We start from the raw sequence: 25733 nt of genomic DNA, 5'->3' as shown, positions 1-25733 counted from the left end.
GTGTGTGTGTGTGTGTGTGTGTGTGTGTGTGTGTTCAATATAATCAATTTACTTTTTCTTCTTATTTGTTTTTTCTCAGGTGTGAGTATGCGTCACATTCTCTCCCATCATTCTCTCTCTCTCTCTCCCTCTCTCTCGCTCTCCGCTCGCTCTTCCGATTCACTCTTCTCTCATGCGCGTGTGTTCTGCAATGTGTGATTAATTCTTCTTTGCATCTAATAGTAAGTTTCTTGCTCAAGCCAGCCGCCCGGGTTCCGGCGGAGGTAGAATCGTCTCGTCTCATCGTAGATGAAAATTGCAAACATGAAGGGCAGAGCTGGTAGCCACCATACGAATCTGGAAAGAGTATAATTGGTATTAATTTTGCGTTGCGTCATATGCGTATTATCAGCGCGAAATTGTTCAATTCAATAATATAGACTATTACACGTTAAGTGCTTTCTCCATATCTGAATAATGCGCAATTCCCCCCGCACGTCATTACTCTCTTATAGTTTATTAATTACTTAATCAGGAATGATTTTATTAAATATTAAAAAAAACATTAAATAGAAAACTTTCATTAATATAACACCGAAAATTTGGGCTGAATGGAATATGAATTCAACGTGACGGTCAACATGTTAAATTTGTTAGTTTAGCGCTAATTATAACGAATATATGGATAAGTTCCGATAATTAAGTAAATACTTCGGCAAAAGTGAAGAAGTATCGAATATGATTTGGAAAGATACATACTTGAGTGGGAACATACGAAGACCCTTATCCATACCAGGTGTGTAACTTAGGAACGCAGCGAGGGCAGTCTCGAATACGAGACCGAAATTCAGGGCCCAGTTTCTCATTCCCTGGTGGATAATTGAGTTGCGACGCGTTTTACAAACAATCAGATCGGCCCACTGCACGATTACAATCGACACGAAGAAGGCTGTGTGGCAGGTAAACTCCAGTGTCTTGCGATCCCTGTAGGTCTGTTCGCGAAGGAAATGTACAAGATTATTCCACGCGATCCCTATCAATGCACCATCGAAACTCGAGTGTTCAATAAACCAGATTCTTTTAAGAAATAATTTCAGTTCGAATTTGAGATCTTTCGACTGTACTCACCCATTCTTGGCCATAGCTGTCGGTAAGATCATTGATAGCCTTGGAGTCCCATTGCTTCCGGATGCCGAATAGATACAAAGGAAGGAATCCGTTTTCAGCCATAATGACGAAGTAGACAAAAAAGCCGGCCGCGGCTTGGATCATGCCGATTTGACCATATGCCATCGAGATAAGCCTAGATGTAGAGCGAATGCATTAAAGAGCATTCTCTTCGCCAAAGACTCAACGACATACTAGACGCTGAATTTCGGGGAATTTCACTTCTCGTCGCAATATCGACTTTACGCACAAAAGTTTCATCCCGCGATTTTCAATCGAAGAATCGTTCGTAGTTAAATCTTGGTCAAAATCGCGAGAGTTTAGAGAGTAGAAGGAATCTAGATTTTCCAATTTAGGATTGAATCTGCCAAATCTTTGAAATTCCATCAAAAGACAACCAAACGTTGACTCTCTTCGACCGAAAATAATCTTCGAACGGCATTTGCCTGCAGGAATTTCCGACAGGTGACTAATAAAGTTTCTTCTAGTTGATAAGATGCTTCGTATTCACAGGATTCCCCGAAATTCGGAAAGCGTCATCGCCGTCGATCATTCAACTTTGTTGTTATTCTAATAGTCTAGATTTTCATGTTAATATGGAAGCTGTAGTCGTCGGTAAGGGCAAAATGCAAATTACTTACCAACACAATAGGTAGACGGTTAAACGATCGGTTCTTGATAGTAATGCATGCTATATAAAAGCATGAGTAGATGGAGTAACAGATAGGTATACAGATAGATAGACAGATTGACAGAGAGGCAGATAGACGTTTTGGCTCAATCAATTTTCACGACGGCAAGCTGTTGCGAGGCAAATTATAATTTTCGGATTATAATTTTCGATAATTATCGGAGCCGTGTGAGATACAGTACTAGTTAATTAATATAGCTGTTCGTTCATACCGTTAATCCCCCTCGTGCTATCAAAGCTTATTCCGCGCACGTATACAGGCTGTCGAGAGTTACTTCGAAACGATTAATTTGATTCGTGACGTGAATTGTCATAAATCAAAGAGTTCGAGACAAGAAAGAAGTGTGAATTCCTTTTAGCTAAACTAGCTGCACTTGTTCAAGAAATTTATGCATAGTGAAGATCTTGCACGTACGCGTATATTTCTTGAATTAGTGCAGTCAGGTCAGACGATAAGTCCGAATTTACACACACACACACTTTAAAAATCATTAACTCAGCTGCGGAAGTTTTTGTCCCGAACTCGCGTTTCGTTTCGTTGCGATAATATGGTCACATAATCTTTTTATCGTGCAACATAATCCGATCGTAAAGCCGCAATTAAAGTTCCATATATATATAAATATACACACGTAGGGTGTGTCATTTTAATTGCCCCAGGCTAATATCTCAGAAGGAAATGACCCTAGCGAAAAATGTTTATTACAAAGGTTGTATGGTTTAAGTTTATTTTATATCTTGTACTAAAAAATAGAATAAAAAATAAAATAACTCGAAAAGTATTCGTATTTAGGTGACTATGCCCTAGTACTTTTATAAGTATAATGAAGAGAGAAATCGATTTGTGCTAAAAGAAACTATACGATTCTATTTAAAACAATAAAATTGACCTTGAACACCGTCATCTCCGATAAGACTAAAGGTCATCATCCGATGTTCTCCTCATACAACTTTTGTATTAAACATTTTTCGTTGTATGCGAAGAATGATTTCCTTTTGAGATATTAGCCTGGAGTGATTAAAATGAAACACCCTATAATCCAGACATGTAGAATATTCTTTCTCGCCCCGCTCAGTTCATCGATGATTTGTAGCGTCATCTAACGATCTAGATGATCAATAAAGTCGAATTGCGGCATATCTTGATTTCCATTATGCTTTTTTCTCATTTTTCCTCGTCGCATTCGTAAGCAAAATTTTTGTCACGTTATTAACTTCGATTAAGTTAATTGACGATTAACCGACGCTTATGCTTGATTCTACTACCATGGTTTAAATCTGAATGACGATCAATTGAACGGAATTGACCAATCACATTGCTCGATTCAATTAATTGGTCAATTCCATTGAGTTAATCGTCGATTAGATTTAAACCATAATGGTGGAACCAGGCCTAAATCGTATAATGAAGTTATTAAACCGACGGATCAACACAACTTACTTATTGAACGAAGTGAGCGATGTGGTTGAGTGGTGAGTAAGAAAGCATGCAATGCGAGTCCGTGCGCAAGTGTTGAAAACGCGTCGCATGCGATCGTTCGTGCTAAATGGCTTTTCAAATCGGTAGTCAGACTGTGAGACTTATTCGACGGAAACGCAGAAACAGACGGAGTATTGCGATTTGTAGAGAGTGGCTGCGTTCAGCGGAAAAAGCGATCAGTGAGCAATTAGTCTTTATTGTCATATCCCTAAATTTGAACCAATTACGTTGACGAATTACTCAACCGTTGTATTCGTTGAACGCAACCAATGTTAGTGAGCATTCGCATAAGCGTTCGTGCCAACGAGATTGAAGTGTCGCGCTACGAAAGTGATTGCAGCTCAGCAGGTGCAAAGTCAACATTAAAGATTCTCAATGATGACGACAACATTGACGTCGTCGTTGGACACAAAGCGGCGATGCGGCTAAAAATGGTATCGTAGGGTATCAAACTCAAATAACACAATGTCTAAAACCGTCTATAAGATGTCTTAAAGATGTTTTTAAGACATTTTCAACACGTCTCGATTTTAAATATTGTGTTGTCTGGGAAGCATTGCCATCCGAAGTGGTTTGTGAAAATATCGCTGAAAGAGGCTGCTCAGCTCAGGCCGTGCATTGTATTGTCGTTTGAAGTTCTCGGAAGCTGCTTTGACACTGCGCCACGTATCAGTTGCTTACTTTTTACGTTATCGAGAAAGAAAAAAAAGAAAATCCACGTAAGAAAAAAAAAATAAGATTATAGACGACGAAGAAGAGAACATTCGAACAAAATGACAAACATGTTTCCGACGATTGCGATAAACGTTTCTAACAACAATGATAACTTCTCTGGTTTACTCCGGCACAGGTTTTATGTCAAGTCCGTGTTTGTTTTCGAGAACACTTTTACGAAGATTTAGCAGAATAATTTTATAATCTATATTGATTCAATATCCAGCGTAAAGCAACATTCACACTCTTCGTTTCATATTATTTGCATATGAACGTTGCTTCGCCCTATATGAAAGTATAGGATATTACCATTGATATTTCGGTGTGACAGAAATTAGAAATTTTTTATCCTACATCATAAAAAAAGCCATATTTTCTGATACACAATATGTGAAAGGTCGATTTTTACCCAGATAACCATTTGCTTGCGGATTGTTAACAACCAGGGCGTCAATTATATTAATATTTTCACACAATAATTTCTCCCTAGAGTAGAAATATGAAAAGTGAAAATTGTTTCGAATTAGATGTTCAAATGTTTTCAAATGAGAAAATTTATTCTTTTCATGAATTCACGCTAGAAGAGAAAATTCGTGATCATTTGGGTATTGATCATGAATCTTCTCCTCTAGCATGAACTCGTGATAAGAATAAATTTTCTAATTTGAAAATATTTTATCTTTCATACATTTCCGCTCTAGGATGAAGTTACATGATCGATACACAAGCAACAATTTTCTGCCGAGCTAAATCTCGGGTCTACTCTGTCTTTATTTAACTCGTGTTTTGGTGTTTACGTTAAATCGAGTACGAGTTAATTCGACTACGGCTGAAAAATACAACCATCCATAGTAACTGTATGGATTATGACAACTCGATACTACCCGATTGATCGAGTTGTCATGAACCATAAAGTTACTAGATGGTTGTGTCTATTGCATTTTTCGGCCCTAGTCAAATTAACTTATATTCGATTTAACATAAACACTCAGTGCGTTGATAGCTATCGCGAGTAGATTCGCAGCAGAAGCCGTGCAAAACCTGCTGCTAAAATGTGTGCAAGAGAATATTCGATGTCTATCTGCTATCAAACTGCTACGGCTGTGCTCGGTTTCTGCCGCCAATCGCATTGCTCTGTCGCATTTTTGACAGCACTTTCGTAACATAATTTGATAAAACAGATCCTGTGTTAGATTTGTTGCCTTTCTGCCAATAAAAACTTATAGCAGGCTCTGCTCGAAATTTGTTTGCGCAAATTTGGCTATCTGGATATTTTACACTGAAATATATAATATCCCCGGAACATAAACACGGATTCATGGAATCGAGTAGACCAAAACGTTTGCTACCACTGTTCATTTGAGAAATTCTTTCCACCCACCCTGCATTCTTTTTATTGATGTAATTATGCAAATTAGACAAACTGTTTATATGGACAAGGAAAAAAAAATTATCGCTCTCATATCATATATGACACTGATTTCTCGTGAAAGACAAACATTGTATAACGCTGGTAGCGAACGTGCTAAATATCAATGTTGTCAATATTTCTGTATTCCGGTTAGTTCTGGATAGTACCAATTTTTGCGGATTATAATCGTAAATAATATCGGAGTAATTGGCTATTAACAACATTATCAATGATATTACTGATGTCTTGACTTTCTAAATTTTATCCACTATTCGCGCACATACCTAGTGCAACTGTTAAGAAAAAAGACACGTATATAATATTTAAGTTAAGAGAATAAAATTAATAAAAAGAAATATGATCAAGTCACAGCAGTGTTGGTCATTATTCGGGTGAGAGATTCTAAGTGTATGGCTAAAAGCATTCGGCATTCTCGACATCTGAACAATTTTCATATATATGTATACTTCATATATATGTATATATATGAAAAAACTTTCATGTGTTATACTTATTATATATATATATGTGTATATAATAAGTGTAACTTGTGCTATATACTAGTAAAATTAATTTTCTAGAGTTGATAGTTGTTTATCAATCGACGCAGAGTGTCTACTGAGTGTCTACTTTATGATCGCGTACTTTCGTTTGATTTAATGAAGGAAGAAGTTCTAATGTCAAGCAACGTTACTCGGTGACAGATACTTGGACAAAATATTCGCAACAGGATCGAGAAACTTTCGTGAGATACATTCGGTATTTGTATGGTTTGTCTTCGATCGATCTCCAAGTCGTGCACTGTGCATACACTACTTGAGAATCCTCCTTGAGAGAGGAAACAGAGAAGATGCAAATAATTCACATTGCCTCGAGGTCAGTAGACATTCTACGATCTACTGTGTGTTATCACATTATATACTGAGTGTAAGTATACATGTGTATATGAGTATAGTTCAAATTGGGATAGCGATAGACGTCCTAGAATTGTGTCGCGCTCTATTCATGATGCAAAAATAACTATCCTAGGACGATTGTTGCTCCTAACTTGATTTACAGATACATTTACATATGCGTGTGTGTCGCGCGCGATATGGATAGCATCGTCAGAGCAGTCAAGCTTCATCAAATACACGACGTATCGCACATATCAAACATTTCTTTGCGACGTATGCCATTATTAAATTCATTTATGCGAAAAAGTACCATCTTACTCATATGTGAATCATCGTTCATTGAACGAGTACGTCTGGTTGACTCTTCGTTTGACACGTTTTCTCGAGTGTGTTGAATTAGATTCGTTTATTAATATCAGGCAACATTAACGTTCGCGCATGCATTAGGAATCGAGTCTGAGTTTTGGACCATTACCTCGAGTAACTATCTGCCAATCAAAGGATCAATCATGTTTAATTGCTCTGCCGGAAATATGTGTCGGACATAAGTAAAAGCGTGATTGTGCGTTTAAATGTGTATAAGAAACAAGTAGATGCGACAACAGTGAGAACGTGTGAGAGTAGATCTGATACGGTCTGGTACGGAAGAGTGCAGTGGATTCGTTAGGTTTTTGGTTAATTTCTCTTGGTGGGTAGTTGCGAGAGACCCACCTTCGGTTGACAAGATTGTCTCTGTAAGGATCGCGTGGCTGCCGTTTCATAATGTCCGACTCCGGTGCCTCGTAGGCTAGCGAGATGGCCGGCACCTGCCATCCACCATTGATTAGAAAGTGCACTACTACCCCGCACCAATGTTACAAAGAGTTATATGCAAGAGATATAACTATTAATTTTCTTTTTCCTTTTTCGCATACACGGTAATGTATGTACGCGCAGTGCAAGCGAAAGAGACAGGAGATAGAGAAAAAGTAAGAAGAGACTTGGAGATCACGCAAGTCAATGCGGCGTGTATAAAAAATATAAATAAAGAGAGCGACGGTAAAATAGAAAAAGAAAGAGAATAAGCGAAACGGACTCCCCAATCGCGCGCAAAATATCTCTGTCGAGATCTTCCGATCGGATAGTGTGTCGCAAAAAAAGATTGTCGTGACCGTTCGAAAACGCAGCCTATCCACAAGTGAAAAACATATTATCTTCCTGTGCAATCGCGAGGTGTAAAACAAGTAGCGAGAAGAAGAGAGGATCCTGAATGGTAAGCATGCACCGGCGAGCATGCACTTGGTATAGCGCTGCGTTTTTCGATTGTTCGGTCTGGTGCGGTGAAGATGAAAGAAATATTGTTCGTGCCACGTTTGAAGCAAAGTGAAAACAGGCCACAAGACGAAACACATGGACCTTCCAGATCCTTTTCCCACTTCTCGACATTTCTTGTTCCGCAAATCTGCAATCGTTATTATCACCGCACGATTGCGAATTTACCTTTCACCGGTGCTTCATCGCGATAATAAACGGTAAGCTGACGAGACAAAAGTAATTCTTACGCGTGTTCCGCCAACAAAATTTGTAAACGATTAAGTTTACAAGTAAGATCAGCACAATGAGTCAAATGACGACGCTCGTGTGGTCATCAAGCACCTTCGAAGATGCAAATGAGGATTCCATCTCTTTCGTGCACTTCGAGTACGAGTTCAAGCATTATATCGCGTGACGTGCAACTTCCTTCGACGCATAATGTGCGACGATACGACTGCCTTTCGTCGTCAAAAAGAAACGAAGCGTTTTTATATTTTTACGAAGTGACGATATATAACTGATGAGATACAGCTGATGTGATAGAGAAACACAGAAAATCAATCGCATTCAATTCAATCGTGAGACTCAGTCGTGCGAAATTCCGGTCGCGCTTGCACGCGCGAAGGAGGCTGCAGTCACCTCGAAGTTTCCCCATTGTTTCTTTCCTATCACAACGTATGCATGAAAATATTTTTTTCTCCCGTTTTTCCCCCGTTTATCTAGCATGTTTTATATATCGGTTGTTCAGCGTTTCCCATTAGAAAGGTTGCCAGTCGCAGAGTGGTAGAAGGCAGCGGTAGTAGGCAGCGCATTACAGAATAAAATGTGAAGACTGTAAAGAATAAAAAACTGCAAGAAAAATCATGACGCTCAAAAATGGCACAAAAGTGTTGTTCTTGACTTTACTTTTTCTTTCTTTTTTTTTTCTTTTTTTTGGCGGTGATTATGGTGGCAGTAATTAACAATAGTAAATATAGTAATAAGTAGTAAATAGTAGTAATACAGAGTAGTATAGCAGCGGCAGCTGTGACAGTAAATATAAAATAGAGAGTAATAGTAGTAAAAATTCAGTATAGTAAACGATGCTGGCTTGTGGTTTTAATAATGATAATAATAAGACTAGTAATGAGGACAAGAGAATAATGATGATAATTACTGAGTATCAAAGATTAAATGTAAATATATATATATATATACATGTCTATATACATATAAAATTCTCACAAGAAGAGTGCCGCAACTCGAAACAATTTGTAGTCTAATAGGATCCTATCGAATGAATCGAAATTTTGGTAATTAAGCTAATACGAAATTTTATTTTTTTATTCACGGCAATGTTCTTGCAAGAATGCAGATAAATGTAAGATCGATTAGAATTCAACTAGCTGAGATTAAAACCGAAGTTTCGTCGACTAATGCGAAACGTTAGTCCCATTTGTAAAACGCATGTTTTTGAGATGTTCGCAGAACGAATCCTCGTCCTCCTCTCATTCCCTAAATAAAGCAAAGTCGACGAAACTTATTTTTCGATGAATTACGAAATGACTACAAACGATCTTTGCTCGACTGACCATGAGAAAAAAGAAAAAAATGTATCGCGCTTGATGCAGAATTTGATGCATAGCACGGCTTGCTCGGTGTTCTCTTACTGATAGATCTCCAAGAGATAATCTGACAAATTCTACGAAAGAAAAGAGATAGATAAAGAAAGAGAGATATAGAGAAAGAGAGGAATTGCTGTTACAAAAGAGAAAAGACAGGAAGGGAGAGAGAGAGAGGGGAAAAAAGAGAATAGGAGACGCAACTGAAAAAAATGCGCGTCACGCAGATGTGAAAGTATCGTATAAACCCTACCGTTTTATATCCATCGATTTGGTCGAGAACTAACTGAGCGTAGTTCTTCCGCTGTAACCGCATCGTTAAACTCTACTTCTATGCCTATGAAACATTCGATATAAAAAGACACAGAGAAAAGGGACGAATAAATAAATCTATAAATGGAACGCCCTACATTGTAGCACGACAGCAACGGGTGGCGCAAGTTTAACAACTTTACGATCATCGTGATGTGAATTGAGTGACGATTGGATTTAATTAACACTTTGACGACACTTCGATGCACTTATTTTAGAAAAATTTTTAATTATCGCCGACAGATTTTGAGAGCTTGCTTAGACGGTATATAAAGAGACAGATAATCTTCTTGTACATAAATCCGCATATGTAGCTTTATGCAGCACCTATGATATTATAATTGTAAATTGTTACTTTTCCGAAATATTACTTTACGATAACCGCTGGCAGAATAAAGTCACGTAATAGCAACCATCAAAGTATTCATAAAATTGTGACTTTTTGTACGCGAATATCTCATCCTCGCTCATTTACACACCGCTGGATAGATCTCGCTAAACCGTAATGTTAGTAAAATATAATTTCCAAGTTGAAAGGAAATTAATTTTTTTGAGGGCGGCGCGGCAGTAATAAAACCTAATCAAAGTCAATAAAAGCAACCAGTAACAATGGAAATAGAAATAGATAGGCGAGGAGAAAGAGAGAGAGAGAGAGAGAGAGAAAAAAAAATAAATGGAGGCAGGTAGAGAAAAACGAAGAAAATGCGTTTTTCCAAAGGAGATAGAAAAAAATAAATTACGTTTTTATACACAAATTGATACAAGGACGATAATCTCTGTTCTATCATAACGCTATTCTACTTAAATATTTATAGAGAAGAGAANGGGGGGGGGGGGGGCAGAAGATGAAATATTAGTCTTTCTTCTTGTTTTAATCTTCGAGAAAACTTTTGCTTGTTGTTCAAATCTTTTTATCTCCAACGATAATAACAATAACGACGATGCGAAGGAAGTGGTTTGGATGGAAAAATCACACTGTAACGATCAAGAGAACAATTAAATTACACATTTACGATAATAAACATCACATATTATCCACGGACATATATACGGGCGTGTATATACTTGCATTTACGATATGTGTCCGTGATTTAAAAAAAGGAGGGAGAGAGGAAGGTAATTATTAAACTTATTCAGCGCACTCAGCTAACAATGAGGATAAATAAGACAAATATGCCGAAGAATGACAAGGAAGAAAGAACATAGTAGAGACAGAAGATCGATGAAAAAAGAGAATCATAAAATACTTATATACGAGGAGTATTTGATAAGTCAGTAACTTTGAAATGAAAGAATTTTTTTACCAAAATGTAACTTATTTATCAACATAATCTCCTTTTAATTCGATACATTTTGCCCAACGATATCCTAACTTCTTTATACTTTCCAAAAAATACGATTTCTCGAACTCTGCAAAATAAGCGTTTGTTTCAACGATAACCTCCTCGTTCGATGCAAATCTTTTTCCAGAGAGCATCTCTTCATGTTCGGAAAGAAAAAGACACACAAAATTTACTTTTTTTTATTGTAGCAAAATAACACAAACTTATTCGTTTCTGAATGCTGTTAAAAATTTGCTATTTGACAAATTTACTTGAGACCTTTGTGTGTATATGTGTGTGTCTACAAAAAATTACAAATGTCACAAATAATATCAAACTTGCGATCTAAACACCATCTCTTATCAAAGTTACTTACTTATCATACACCCTACGTATGTAAGAAAGCGTGTAGACACACACACGCGAAGGAATAAGTAAAAAGAGAATGGAATAAAGAAAGAAATGGCAGGCTGAGATAAGACTGAACAAGGCGATGGCAAGAGAAGAGATTTTATATATACATTCTATTTGATAAGAGCGCATCCGGTGAAATTTTTACCTATAAACTGTTAGACAGGAAATTCCAACGTAAGCAAGTAAAGGGAGCCTTCTCCTAAGATATTTTGTAAAGAAAATTATCTCAGATACCGTTCGACTTTAGTGACAAAATGATATATTTCGCCATGAGTGTCACATACGCATCACGATTCATGTTTCTCTGTATACATCTGAAAAGACAGAAATGTCGCGCAAAGTGGCTGCAAAATACATGAGAAAGTCTAAAACATATGTGAATAAATGGATGAAACGCTATTTAGAGGTCGGTGACCTGCCGGAACGTGGCGCACAAAACGACGAAAAACGAGGACAAACTGATTTTACGGGTGTCTGCGAACAATCCTTGTCTATCATCACAGGACAGACAAGCGGCATTACATTAAAATAATACGAAATATCGAAGCACAATTAAGAAACCTCTTAGGAAAAACACGTCGAAAAAAGAATTGCTTGGACGCAAGAAAATTTGGATTGCGATTGGAACAATGTAATTTTTTCGATGAAGCTTCTTTTTGCACGTAGTTCATCACTCATACCTTGTGTATCTACATCAATAAACTCGTCCAACGGATCGTTGAACATTCAGTATAAGTAGCACGTTTGGAAATGCTTCTCAAAGCACGGACTTGGCATTTTGACATTTTCATAGACAATTTGAACGCCGCCAAATGATAAAAACTTATGAAAGAGTTTTATTACCATCTGCCCAGAAGTGGTTTAGAAGGAAAAACGAATATTGGCTATTACAAGAGAACAATGACTCGAAACATCGGAATCATTTTTGTACTGCGTGAAAGAAGAAAATTTATGTACTGAATTGGCCGTCACAGTCACCGAATGCAAATCTAATTGAAAACGTTTGGATGTTCATGAAGCTTGAGCTTCGTGGAAAGAAGATTTGGAAAGTTAAGCAGCTAGTTAGACAATTCGATGGATTTGATTGATCTTTACCTCAAGAATATGCCATAAAATTAGTGAAAAGTATGCGTCGGAGATGCCAGGCAATAATAGAGCCAGTTGGATAAATTATTAATAATAAAGCATCACGGTTCTTATCAAGTCGTACGTATTTTCTTCAATATTTTTTAAATAAATAGTTAATTGCAATAAATAGTTTCCGGAATTATTCCGGATACACTCTTATCGGATTGTATGTATATATATAGTTGTGGATGTGTGTATATATATATACACGCATAGAAGGTATCCAAAATTAATCTCGATTCCTGTGATGTGCAAATAGAACGGGTGAAACTAAGCAGAAAAATCATGTATATAATTGCGAATTTTGAAAAATAATACATGACTTTTCTACTCAGTTTCACCCGTTTCACTTGTACATCACGGGAACCGACATTAGTTTGAGACACCCTATATATATATATATATGTTTGTATATATATACACACATATACAGTGCACTCAAAAAGTTCTAGGACTGAATTTTTCCGGACGCATTAATGGCGTCATCTATGTTTCAATGATGGGAGTTTATATGAAACTTTATGAGTCTCCCACATTTTTTGCGTCGCCGTCGAGCAGTTCATGTACAATGCACGTTTCATGTTTGTAAGATTTATCGCTTGTTACGATTTTCAATATAGAACAAAGAGTCGCGATAAAGTTCTGTTTCAAATATGGGGAAAGCGTGTTGGAAATGTTCGCAATAATGCAAAATGCATACAGAGAAAACTATATGAGTCGTAGTAAGGTGTTCGAGTAGTATTCACGTTTTAAGAAGGGCCGTGAATCGCTTAAAAACGATCCGAGAGAGGGGCACTTCAACGAGCAAGACGAATGACAACGTGGAATGTATGCGCAAATGCGCGCATTCTTCTAGCTGGACTATGACTGGAACCTTCTGCTGCGAGGTCATGGATTTTGAAAAGAATCCGTCAGGTCAGACCGGAATTGCCCCAGTCATGAGAATGGTTTCTCTTGCACGAGAAGTCTCCGGCACATTCGTTGTGACAAGATTCGTGGTACAAAAATCAGTTACAGCCACCCGCCCCTAGCCGCCGGATTTAGCCCCAGCAGACTTCTCCCTCTTCCAAAAACTAAAGGCAGGCTTAAAAGGAACCGTTTCGAGGATAAGTCCATGAGGAACAACATGACAGCGGTTCATTCGGCAGGGAGTATTCCAGCGTCTTCCAGATATTGTATGAGCACTGACAAACGTGTATACAGAAAAGAGTGTATGTTGAAAAAAATATGAAATTTTGTTTATCTACAAAATTCAATTTTTCCCGGAACTTTTTGAATGTGTGTACGAATGTATGTGTGTGTGTGTGTGTAGAGAGAGAGAGGGAGAGAGAGAGAGAGAGAGAGAGAGAGAGAGAGAGAGAGAGAGAGGAAATACAATACTGAAAAGGAGTGGTTCGTACGAATGTTCATGCGATTTCTCACAAAACGATGCTTCTAAATCGTAGATATCTCATCAGCAACCGATATACATCTCAAGCCACTGGCAGACCACGAGTGAATGACGACTGCAGCGAGAAATTATAAATAACGACAGGAAAATTTCAGTTCAAGGAGAATAAAACTAGAAATAGTATTATATATATATGAAATAGGAGGAGGTTTTATAGTAAGATTGGCTTACCTTCGACATAAAGACACAACACTTATACGATCGAGGATCGTCATGATGGAAGCCCTGTGACCGTGGATATACAAGAAAAAGAAAAGTTCAAGAAAGGTAAAATTTGCGTTTGCTCATCTCACGATTCATTTCTTTCATTTCTCCCGATGAAATATTCTCTTCTCGAGAATGAACATGCGACATTACAGAGAAAAATTTACGATAAAATATGGACAAGCAAACGTTGCTTAATAAAATTCAATCTAAATTAGAATGAGTGTAAGGTTATTACACGAGAGAGAAAGAGAAAAAGAGAGGGGGGGGGGGAGAGAGAGAGAGAGAGAGAGAACTTCGAAAATAAAGCTCCGCATGTTCCAGCGACCCAAATACCCTCAGGAGCGTTGCATCTGCGTGCACCATGTTCCGTTCTTTTTACCTTATCCACGTCCTAGCATGTCTCACTCGACAACGAACGACAGGCTTGGCAAATTAATCCCCTGGCTCGCACGAGCTTTGTGAAGCAGACTTAGCGGCGGTGACCAAAGTAGTTTAAGTAGTAATTCGCGAAAGGGACGAGGAATGAAGGAGTAAAATTACAACAAACTAGCCTCTCTGATATCGTGTTATCATTCACAAGAGAAAATATTTGTCAATGAACAATAATGAGGCGAGTCTTCGCTCGGTAAAATTTGTGTGGAGTTGCGAGTAAATACGCGGAAAGGTGGAAGCGAACGTGAGAAGAAAGATGCGAATACAATGATATAGTAATGCACGGAGGATCAATTTGCGAATCACGGCCCGCACTTTAGATATCAACGACACGACAAACGATCGTCGTTGGGAGAGAAGACACAAAAGGAGGTACGCGCGTGGTTTCCCCACGTTCTCTGTACATAATCGCGTCGCTTAATGAGGAAGACAAAACAAGCTAACTACTAAAGTCACCATAGAAGTAAAGAGGAAATGTGTACGTAGTCAATAGGGTGTAGCACGGAGAGAGCGATCGCCGTGTGATCGAATTCTCGAAGCTCTGATATGATGCGAACGACAAGAAAGGAATTTCGACAATACGTTAACTTTATATCTGAGTATATCGAGAGTGAGTCGGCGAAAGTGTCGAGATCTTCTGAAAGGAACGTTGATGATATTTTCGGAAGCTTAAATCGGCGATCGAATCAGAGCTTCGAAAATGCAATACATCACTACCGATGACTCTTTCGAACCATAAAGAATCTTGTGTAGCTCTTGTCAATATTCGCTTATGGTGTTGTGATGTGTTACCTTTCGTTAACTAGCTTGTCAGTGAAGGGGTTTCGTGGTTGTCGCTTCATAATATCGCTCTCTGCCTCCTCGTAGGCTAGCGAGATGGCGGGCACCTGACGTCATATTATCAAAGAGCTCAGTAACAACGCCAATAATTAAATAACAAATATGTCTTTTGATGATGTTGTTGTAAGAATGCAGACGCGTCGATCATCGCGTTTCAAACTACTAAACTACTGATATGACTATCGATTTTTAGTCTGATTCTTGCGAACTAGACATTAAAAGTGTGTAGGATCGACGGCGACGGCATTTTTACGCACGATGAAGTGTACAGAATAAACAGAAGATAATCAACTGAAAAATAAAAAAAACCAATTGATTAAGAAAATATTTGAAGGTAGGAGGATATCAAAAGGGAATCAGAGGAAATTCGCGATATCTCGCGATATCGCAGATAAACAGCGAGCGTTTGTTCACAGCGATAATAAAGCGTCTAAAAAGAAATTTTTCTGAACTTTCACTCGGATTTCTCAATGTGCGATAATTCTCACTTCCTAACCGAATGTAAATCGATTTGTTTTCGAATTGTAACACGTTCGGCTTCTTTTTTCTAAGACAATCACATACAAAACGAGTATGTTCGAAATAAGTGATGCTCGTTTCAGCTCAAAGTCCATCAAAGCGATTTATCTGAAAGGAAATATAAAATACGAAAGAGATTAATCGATGAACATCAGTTGGCTGGCTGTCAATAGCACTGTTGTAGATCTCTTTATTGTACAGCATCATACGATTAAATAGAGCGGTATCTAAGAGAGAAAAAACAGGGTAAAACCAGATGTGTTTCCGAAGAAACTCCTGATAACGAGCCCCTCAGGTCTCTTTACTGATCAGGTTTGGAAGTTACTTCAGATATGATTCCTGTAATACCTATTAATCATTAGAAATACCACTGCATGTTGTAATGCACGTCTTTGTTACTCTATGGCGCGCGTTCCGAAATTATATCGATGTTGTACATAGCGGCGCTGAAATATTTCGATTAGCCAACAGCGAGGAGCTCAAAGCAACAATTTCGCGGGAGCGAAATTCTTTGCAAGAGCGCCTCCCCATCGCGCCGATTTGATCCGAGTAGCTAGCATACTTTTAGTCTACTCGTTGAGCATTTCTTTCGTTACTTACCATGTCGGTTCCTAGATCGATGCAGAGAATAGTGACAGTACCCAAAGGCAAAGGAATATCGCAGAGGATGAACGCCAAGAAAGGCGAGATCTCGGGTATATTTGAGGTCAGGGTGTACGCGATAGACTTCTTTAAGTTGTCGAAAATCAAACGGCCTTCCTCCACGCCCGTCACAATCGAGGCGAAATTGTCATCAAGTAAGATCATATCGGCCGCTTGTTTAGAGACGTCTGATCCGGCGATGCCCATAGCAACACCTATGTCAGCTTTTTTCAAAGCAGGTGAGTCGTTCACACCGTCACCTGGAATAATAAATCAAATATGTTAACGTTTAATACATTTACTATGTAGCAATGCAGATCATTATTATATTGAGATTTGAGGTTTTTACAATAGAGAAAAATTTGCCTCCCGGGTTGTTTTTTTGTGGATTTATTCCAACGTTTTCAAAACATTCTAGTTTACTTTAGCAGAAAGAGAAAATATTTGATACTGAGTTACTCCCTAACAGACTTATTTTATAAATGAATAATTTTTTACTAATGGAGAGGAAGAGGGAAGAAAATGAATCTATCATACTTAATATCATTTAGTTATTTTGCTATCAGAAAACGTGTGTTGCTAGAAAATCAGTCGATTGTAATTTGGAAAAATATATTCGAGAAAATAAAACGTTTCTTCGTAATATAAACAATGTGAAACGCATCTTGTCATTCTTTTTAAGCAACAACTCACCAGTCACGGCGACAATCGCCCCCATTCGCTGGCAGCCTTCGACGATGATGAGCTTCTGCTGGGGCGAGGTACGAGCGAACACAATTTCGGTATGGTACCTGAGAATTTCGTCCAATTGGTCGGAGTTCAGTTCCCTGAGTTCGGTTCCGTGGATGACCGCGGCTTTAGCCTCGCGAGGATTTACTTCGGATACCGGGATATTCAATCGTTGCGCAATGTCCTCAACTGTTTCGTTACCTAAAGGGGAAAAGGATATTAACGAAGTTGTACCAAGCGATATTAACTGTTATTTCGAAATTACGTGGATTTATACTTAATTTAATTTAAATTACACTTAACAAATAATTAATCGAGTATTTTTTATGTGGTGATATTCAAGGAATGTTAGATTTGATTTTTCTTTCCTCGAACAAGCAACTTTTTGCAAGGACGATTGTCGCGAAGAAATTTCAATAACAAAATTAATAACTAAAAAATTCACCAAATCTCGCATAATAACGCTTAACGCGTTTATTAAGTCGCAAGAAATTGGCACAACTTATATGCTTGCACACATATCGTTACGTACGTAAAAATATAAATAATAATTATTCAAATTAAACTCGTTTTCCAGACAGCAAAATGTTCAAAATTGAAATATAAGATGTCTGGACCCTTGTCTACAACCTTGTTTTAAGTGGTAAGCAAATTGAACAATCATAATCGTTTATTAGAAGAATAATCGACTATGGTTGAGTCAATTTGCTTGATCTTAAAGCAAGTAGTAGACAAAAGCTTTATAATGTTTCTTACATTTAGACGTCTTGAAGACACCTTATGTCTCGATTTTGGACATGCCTAAGTTATTAATCAAAGAATTGGACGTCACTGTGTCATATTCTTTTTATTTGCTGTAACCTTCGAGTGAATTCCTTGTGTAAATAGGATCGCCATAAATCTCAAATACCACATATATTATCTAAAATATTATCTAAAATGACCTACCATTAAGAGATTAAACTCATAAAGCATTATGATCGAGATAGACGGACATAGTATCTTGTGTCTCCGCGTATCTAATCTCTGTAGTCAACTGATAGTAGATATTATGAATCAATTAGCGTAGAGACATATGTACACACCTTCAGAGATGATGCCGACGGATTTGGCAATGGCTTTGGCAGTGATTGGGTGGTCACCGGTTACCATGATGACCTTAATGCCGGCGGAACGACACTTGGCGACCGCGTCGGGTACCGCAGCCCTCGGTGGGTCGATCATAGACATCAAGCCTACGAAGCGGAGCCCGTCGACCGGGAAGTTGGGATCGTCGCAATTGAACTTGAAACCAACCGGGAACTTGTCGGACGGCAGTGTGTAATCACAGAAGCCGAGCACTCGTTCACCAAGTCCGCCCAATTCCAAGTAGGCGTTGTTGAATGCCTCCTTCATTTCCTCGTCAAGAACCTACAATGTTAATGAACATCAGAATCGAAGAAAATACGAAAAAGATATAGTTCACGGCACAAATTGATATGTTGTTGTTTTATAATTTGATGTTTTTTAAATAATTGTTTTTTTCTTTAATTCCCTTTAATTCGTTCAATTGTTTTCAGATGTACACAGTATTTTCATTGTCGTTAAGTGTTTTCATTACTTTTTATTATGCTATATCGTAATATATACAGGGGAACCTGGGGGGATACTTGATCATTTAGGAGATTTTTGTATCCCCTGTTTCCTGTTTAAGTTTTGCACGCTCATTCAAAATCAGAGAGAGAGAGAGAGAGAGAGAGAGAGAGAGAGAGAGAGAGAGAGAGAGAGAGCGAGAAGGTGATATTATGCCCATCCCCCTTTACATTTAGTATAATAACTTTGTTGATATTCAATATTTTAAGTTGAAAACATAATGATTAATTAAAATATTGTTCAATCAAATCTACAGGATCCACCACCAAAATCCGAACAAATTTAAATTTGAATTTCCCGCCTCATTTGACTTCGGCGATAAGTCGTTGTTAACAAATTCGATTTAAAGTATGACTTCTCTGTTTTTATACATTACATTCCCCAGATCAACACATTCAGTTACTGCTATATAACATACAAATAAATTGTTATATAGGATGTCCCGTGTAAAATGTCCAAAAAAGAAAATATACGCAGACTACTAGGCGGCCGGCATCTCTAGCTTACACGCGAGAAGTCCGCCATTTTGTCTGTCGACCGTGCCATACGTACCGCGTCGCGCGCACTGATTAGTCTATCTATTTAATAACTTGAAATTTTACGTGATTGTTTAAAAAATGACTGTTGCCACATTTTTCACTTTTGTCTGTTCTATGTATGTTTTTTTTTTGGGACATTCCTTATGTGGGACACCCTGTATAACAAATATGCAATAACAGTTATATTACAGTTTTGTTATTTTACTGTCTTTTTATATATAACTACAGAGTCAACACATTTAGTTGCTACTATATAATTTGGAAATTCAAAGTTAAATAACGAATATGTTATAATAATTATAGCACGATATTCATAGTCGGATCTTATATTTACATTTTTGGATGTTTCGTAGCCAATGAAATGAGCCGTATAGCATCTGAAAATGAACTTTAGATGATTTTAAATATAACATATACGAGGGGGGACCCAAAAAAACCGGATTTTTTGTATAAAAACTTTATTTATTAACTTTTTTACAAAATTCCTTCAGTCACCTTTAAAGTACTGAAATATTCTCCATTANAATGTCACCTTTTCTCAAAGTACAAATAATGACATATATATGTTAAATATCTTATTTCATGGATGTTACATACGAGGGGGGACACCGAAAAAAAAACGGATTTTTTTTAAAAAAACTTTATTTATTAACTTTTTTACACAATTCCTTCAGTCATCTTCAAAGTACTCTCCATTAGATGCGATGCACTTGTCAAGTCTTTTTTCCCACTGTTTGAAGCATTTCTGGAACTCTTCAACTTTGATATCGTCCAGTGTCCTTTGCGAAGCTGTTTTTACCGCCTCCACATCATCAAAACGCTTCCCTTTTAGATTTTTCTTCATTCTCGGAAACAGAAAAAAGTCGCACGGGGCTAGGTCTGGTGAATACGGAGGGTAGGGAACGACAGGCCATCCCCGAGAGGTCAAATGATGGGTCACTCGTAAGGCCGTGTGTGCGGGGGCGTTGTCGTGATGAAGGAACCAGTCACCTGATCGCCAAATTTCCAGGCGTTTCCTCCGCACATCCTCTCGCAGACGTCTTAAAACTTCCAAATAAAAGTGCTGGTTAACAGTCTGGCCAGGGGGAACAAATTCCCGATGCACAATTCCACGAACATCAAAAAAGACAATGATCATCGTCTTCACATTCGACCTCACTTGTCTTGCTTTTTTTGGTCAAGGAGAGTTGGGAGTCTTCCACTGACTTGACGCTTGTTTAGTTTCTGTGTCATACCCGTAACACCAACTTTCATCACCTGTAATGACTTTGGTGAAAAGGGAAGCGTTTTGATGATGTGGAGGCGGTAAAAACAGCTTCGCAAAGGACACTGGACGATATCAAAGTTGAAGAGTTCCAGAAATGCTTCAAACAGTGGGAAAAAAGACTTGACAAGTGCATCGCATCTAATGGAGAGTACTTTGAAGATGACTGAAGGAATTGTGTAAAAAAGTTAATAAATAAAGTTTTTTTAAAAAAAATCCGTTTTTTTTTCGGTGTCCCCCCTCGTATGTAACATCCATGAAATAAGATATTTAACATATATATGTCATTATTTGTACTTTGAGAAAAGGTGACATTTTTATATATAATACCTTTGAAACAAGATCAAATAGGGTGGTACATTCAAATAAACATTTTTGTTTAAAATGATCGATACTATCATTTTCCAAAATATTGGCCTTTCCCCTAGGATACTATATATTATAAATCTGCTATATTGTTGTGTTGACTAAGTTATAAAAATTATTCCGCTATTCTCATGGCTGAGAATCATTTATAATTGATAATTTTGACTAAGGATGACCATAATATGATCGTCGAAACGTTCCGATAATAAAACATAAGTAAAGATGTCCTTCCTTGATTTAACCAAATAAAGTATTAAGGGTTTTTAGCATTACGGATGTCTCTGTTAATGCTATTAAATATTAATATTAAAATAATTTGCACCTGCTTTTATAATAGTATAGTGTAGTAGTGTGCATATTATAAATGTATGCAAATTAGATTTGCAATCGGCTCTTACCGCGTTATCATTATATTCATTTGAATCAAAGAGTCTTAAGAATATTTCTATTTAAAATAAGAGATAACGTTTAGGTGAAGTCTTACTTTCTCTTTGCCGCCGATAAATATGGTCGCACATCTGTCGAGAATTCTCTCCGGAGCACCCTTCATCACCAATAGATGCCTGGGGTCGTTGGGATCGTCCGATTCGTGTATAGACACTTGATATTTATTGGTGGAGTTGAAGGGAATCTCACAGACCTTCTTGTTGCGCTTCCTGATACCCATCACATCGCCCAACGCGAGTTCCATGCACTTGAGCAGTGCAGCTTCGGATGCGTCGCCGTTCACCTCTCTCTTCAGGATTGGTTCACCTTCCTGACCTGGCTTGAACTCAGCACGGTTACACAAGGCTGCGATCTTTGCCAGCGCCTTGAATCCAGGACTAGTGCGGTCGTACTGCAAGCCGGACTGATCTTCCGTGGTGTCGGCATCGATGATCTGATTGTCGAACCACATGTGCGCTACCGTCATGCGATTCTGCGTCAGGGTTCCTGTTTTGTCCGAGCATATAGTCGAGGTTGAGCCCAGAGTTTCCACGGCCTCAAGATTCTTCACCAGGCAGTTCTTGGAGGCCATTCGCTTGGCGGTCAGAGTCAGGCACACAGTCACGGTAGCTAAGAGACCTTCGGGCACGTTCGCCACGATAATGCCTATGAGGAAGATAACGGCGTCAAGCCAGTGATAGCCCAGGATGAAGGCGATGATGAAGAACGTGACACCGAGGAAGACAGCGACGCCAGTGATAAGATGAATAAAGTGATGTATCTCCTTGGCGATCGGCGTCTCACCGGTATCCAGGCCGGATGCTAGACCCGCAATCCTCCCCATCACCGTCTGGTCGCCACAGCAGATCACCACACCCTTCGCTGTGCCTTCCACCGCGTTCGTCGAGAAGAAAGCGAGATTCTTCGTTTCAAGCGGGTTCTCGTTCGTGAATTCAGGCGACCTCGATTGCGGCTCAGACTCGCCTGTCAGCGAACTGTTATCCACCTTGAATCCCCGTGATTCGATAATCCTGACGTCGGCCGGTATTCGGTCGCCGAACTTAACTTCGACAACATCACCGAGCACAAGGTCCTCCGCCCTCAGAGTAAGCTTCTCGCCTTCCCGGATCACGGTGGCGAACTGAGGCACCATATTTTTGAACGATTCCATGATCTTGCTCGACTTACTCTCCTGGTAGTACGAGAATATACCCGTGACTATTACGACCGCCGCGAGGACGATGCCCAGATATAGATTGTCATCGTTCGGGTCCTCGCTGGTCGAGGCCTGGATCGAATACGCGATGAAGCAGAGGATCGCGCCGATCCACAGCAGCAGAGCGAAACCGCCAAATAGATTCTTGCAGAACTTCACCCATTCTGGAGTCTGCTTCGGCGGCGTTAGGGCATTCGGCCCGTCTCTCTCTAGGTTCTCCTTCGCTTTTGCGTGGCTGAGGCCCTGTACAATATTTCCATCATATTCATTAGTCTATACTCGAAAGTATTTCGAATTATTTATTTACGTATATATTTAATATTTTTCTTTCTATATTGATAAAAGAATTAATAGGAAAAGTTCATATACCAATTGTAGCGCGATAAAGTAGTAGCTCATGTATTATACGGAGAGAATTTTATAATAAAAATTAACATTAAAATTACTATAGAATTTTACAACCGAAGTACATATCGGCATTCTACTTTCATTTATTTTCTTTCCCTGAAACGGAATATATGCATACCTTTTATGTCTTATACAAAAAAATGTATTATTCGAAATTAGTTAACGGCGCTATAATTTGAGTAGATGTTGATTCTAGAGATAAACAGATAGATAGAGGGAGAGAGAGGGGGGAGGGAGCGCAATATTAAGAATAATATATTATTATATATATTGTTTTAATAACTTTAATATTGGCTTTAATAATATTGATGTTCAATCAAGAAAATTTACTCCGAGTAAAAAGCGTTGTTAACCAATTTTATGAACATAACAATGTTTTTCATACAGGAACTGAAATCTTACTATGTAAGTTGCTCCGAAAGTCTCCGCAAAACGGCATTAGATGTTGTGTCATACTAAAACTGTTGATAGATTCTCTTAACTTCACATGTTTAATGACACCGCTTTTTAACGCATCAAAAAATATTTATTCGTTCAGCCGTGAAACGTGTTTAAAGTTGACGCTTTCGCAAAAAAATGAGTTTATTATGAGAAAATTTCCGCGCATAAAAAATGATTTTTTACGACTTTAAGAAGTCGCTTAATCCACTACAGTTGAAAGTCTTGGTTCGGTTTTTGGCGATGAAGCACCATCCCAAAGGATTGTTTACGAGCGGTGCGCGAACTTCAAGCGCGGTCGAATAGAGCTCAGAGTCCAGAGTATTTTGAGAAACAAAAAGTCAATTTTAAAAATTAATTATACGATTTTATACGATTTTGCGAAAATTTTCGAAGCAACCTTCATATTATAAAACGTTTTTCAGTATTTTTCAGTAGAATAAACTTAACTTACTAATATTCTATTGCTGCACTACACTAGAAAATATGACATAATTGAAAACAATTTTTACTACAAAATGCGACATAATTTTTTCTTTGTATACAGCTTCAACACTCTCGTTTAGTAATACTGAATAATTTTGACTTTAGCGTTTCTGTCTATTTCATCCTACGAAAAGAAAAAGAGTGGCAATTTTATTTCTCACGACGTACTATGTGATCTGCCGATCGTAAGTATTTTATTTTATTTATAAATCTATCAACATTATCTATCGTTACTTACGTTTTCGGGGTGCGTTTGAAATCTTTGATATAGTTCTTCGGGTGAGATTTTGTGGAAGTCAATGTCCAACTCCTGTTTTAAGTCATCTAAGTTGTCCCCTCTCCGTTTTGGGTTCTTCCGCCGCGACTGTTAATAACAACAGATAAAAAGAGTAAGCGTTATCGAGTGTGGTCTCTTGGTAACATTTCGTTATGCTGATATCGTATCAATATTTATCTGAGTATGCAATCATAATACAGTCTCCGTTACAGAGGTCCGAAAAAGAAGCGTGACGATCAATGTTGCGTCCGTTAATAATTGGATAATTAAAACGAAGGAGATTATCGTCGAGTGCGTCAGGTTACGCGAAGATGGAAATTTCAATCCAGCGACGAACAAGAGAGGCCGTCGCAACAGAAAAGATCAGTGGCGGGACAACGATATACTGGCTTTGAAACGAGATGGACTGAGCGACTATATCGCGCGTATCGTAAGACGAGAGAGATTGCACTGTAATAAGAAAGAAAGCGTTTTTGGGGAAGTTTGTTACGACGAAAGTGATTGATGAGCAACGAAGATTTCGGCGAACGTCAACGAAAGAAAGTCTGTTTAATTATTTTCCCATTTTCGCACACACGTATTTCTCTTCTAGTTTTCTCCTGTCAGGATCCGTCCATTCAAAAGCTCTTTCTCCATTTTTCTCAATTTGTCTCGTAATTTGCTTCATTGGTACAATCTTATTTCGTCTTACGTGCGTATCGTCGACGTGTTAGATCGCAAGTGTGAAACAGTTTACTTGAGAGAATGCCGCTGAAACGATCAAGTGATTAAACCATGATTAAAATGTGTACCCTCAGCCAGTCCACCACTAAACGATTCCTTTTATCACGCGTTAGGGTCGCAAAGCTCGCAACGAGACTAATACCAAAAATTACGAGATCTCAGAATTTCGGAAACGATAGCGAGAGGAAGAGAAAAATCTTTAGAAGATCCCCGTCGAAGCGTAGTTAGTTAATGACGAGAAACTTGGTGATGATAAACAGTTCAAGTAGACGTTACCACGAAGAAATGATGGAATTATAGAAATCGGCATAGAAGAAGTGAAGGACGATGGAACACATACACACACAAAGAGAGAGAGAGAGAGAAGAAAATAAGAGAGATAGAAAGTGATAGACAGAGATATGGAAATAGAGAACGATAGGAGCGTTTTCGTTTTATATATTTTCGTCCCACAGAAGAAGCATAGCACCATATGTTCCAGCGTTCGGAAACGTTAATTACGTAGAATTCGTGTAGCAAGACCCGATTAGGGTCTTCTGTATACCTTGTACATCCCATCTGCAGTTTTGTTGTCGTCGGGAATGTTGGGTAACGTGGCGACCCTGTACGATTCTGAGCAGCCATGCTGTAAAAAAATAGGCGATAAAAAAATTATGAAACGACAACGATGCAGCAAAATATATGTAACGTCGACGGGGGAGCGATCCAAAATAAATATACGAATGTGTATG

General features: G+C 38.3%; 1 protein-coding gene across 5 annotated transcripts in view; it reads right to left on the bottom strand.

The window, feature by feature from the left end:
* LOC106745280 (sodium/potassium-transporting ATPase subunit alpha) overlaps positions 1-25733 on the bottom strand; it is a 74377-nt gene continuing 48644 nt past the window's right edge. For 2 of the 5 annotated variants that reach the window (XM_014620743.1, XM_014620740.1), the window contains exons 2-11: positions 25547-25627; positions 24241-24366; positions 21513-22913; positions 18313-18637; positions 17192-17428; positions 16457-16758; positions 7050-7144; positions 1108-1282; positions 739-971; positions 1-336 (exon numbers count right to left, since the gene is read on the bottom strand). In XM_014620743.1, the coding sequence (XP_014476229.1) occupies positions 216-336; positions 739-971; positions 1108-1282; positions 7050-7144; positions 16457-16758; positions 17192-17428; positions 18313-18637; positions 21513-22913; positions 24241-24366; positions 25547-25627 (3096 nt within the window). In that variant the 3' untranslated portion in view covers positions 1-215. Of the gene's footprint in view, positions 337-738; positions 972-1107; positions 1283-7049; positions 7145-15289; positions 15385-16456; positions 16759-17191; positions 17429-18312; positions 18638-21512; positions 22914-24240; positions 24367-25546; positions 25628-25733 lie in introns of all 5 variants that reach the window. The other 3 variants (XM_014620744.1, XM_014620742.1, XM_014620741.1) reach the window with 2 other exon arrangements.

This window comes from Dinoponera quadriceps, unplaced genomic scaffold (genome assembly GCF_001313825.1).
Source record: "Dinoponera quadriceps isolate SergipeBrazil2010 unplaced genomic scaffold, ASM131382v1 scaffold1527, whole genome shotgun sequence".
NCBI lineage: Eukaryota > Metazoa > Arthropoda > Insecta > Hymenoptera > Formicidae > Dinoponera > Dinoponera quadriceps.
The sequence above is the reverse complement of the archived record's forward strand: the minus strand, read 5'-3'. Positions and strand labels throughout refer to the sequence as shown.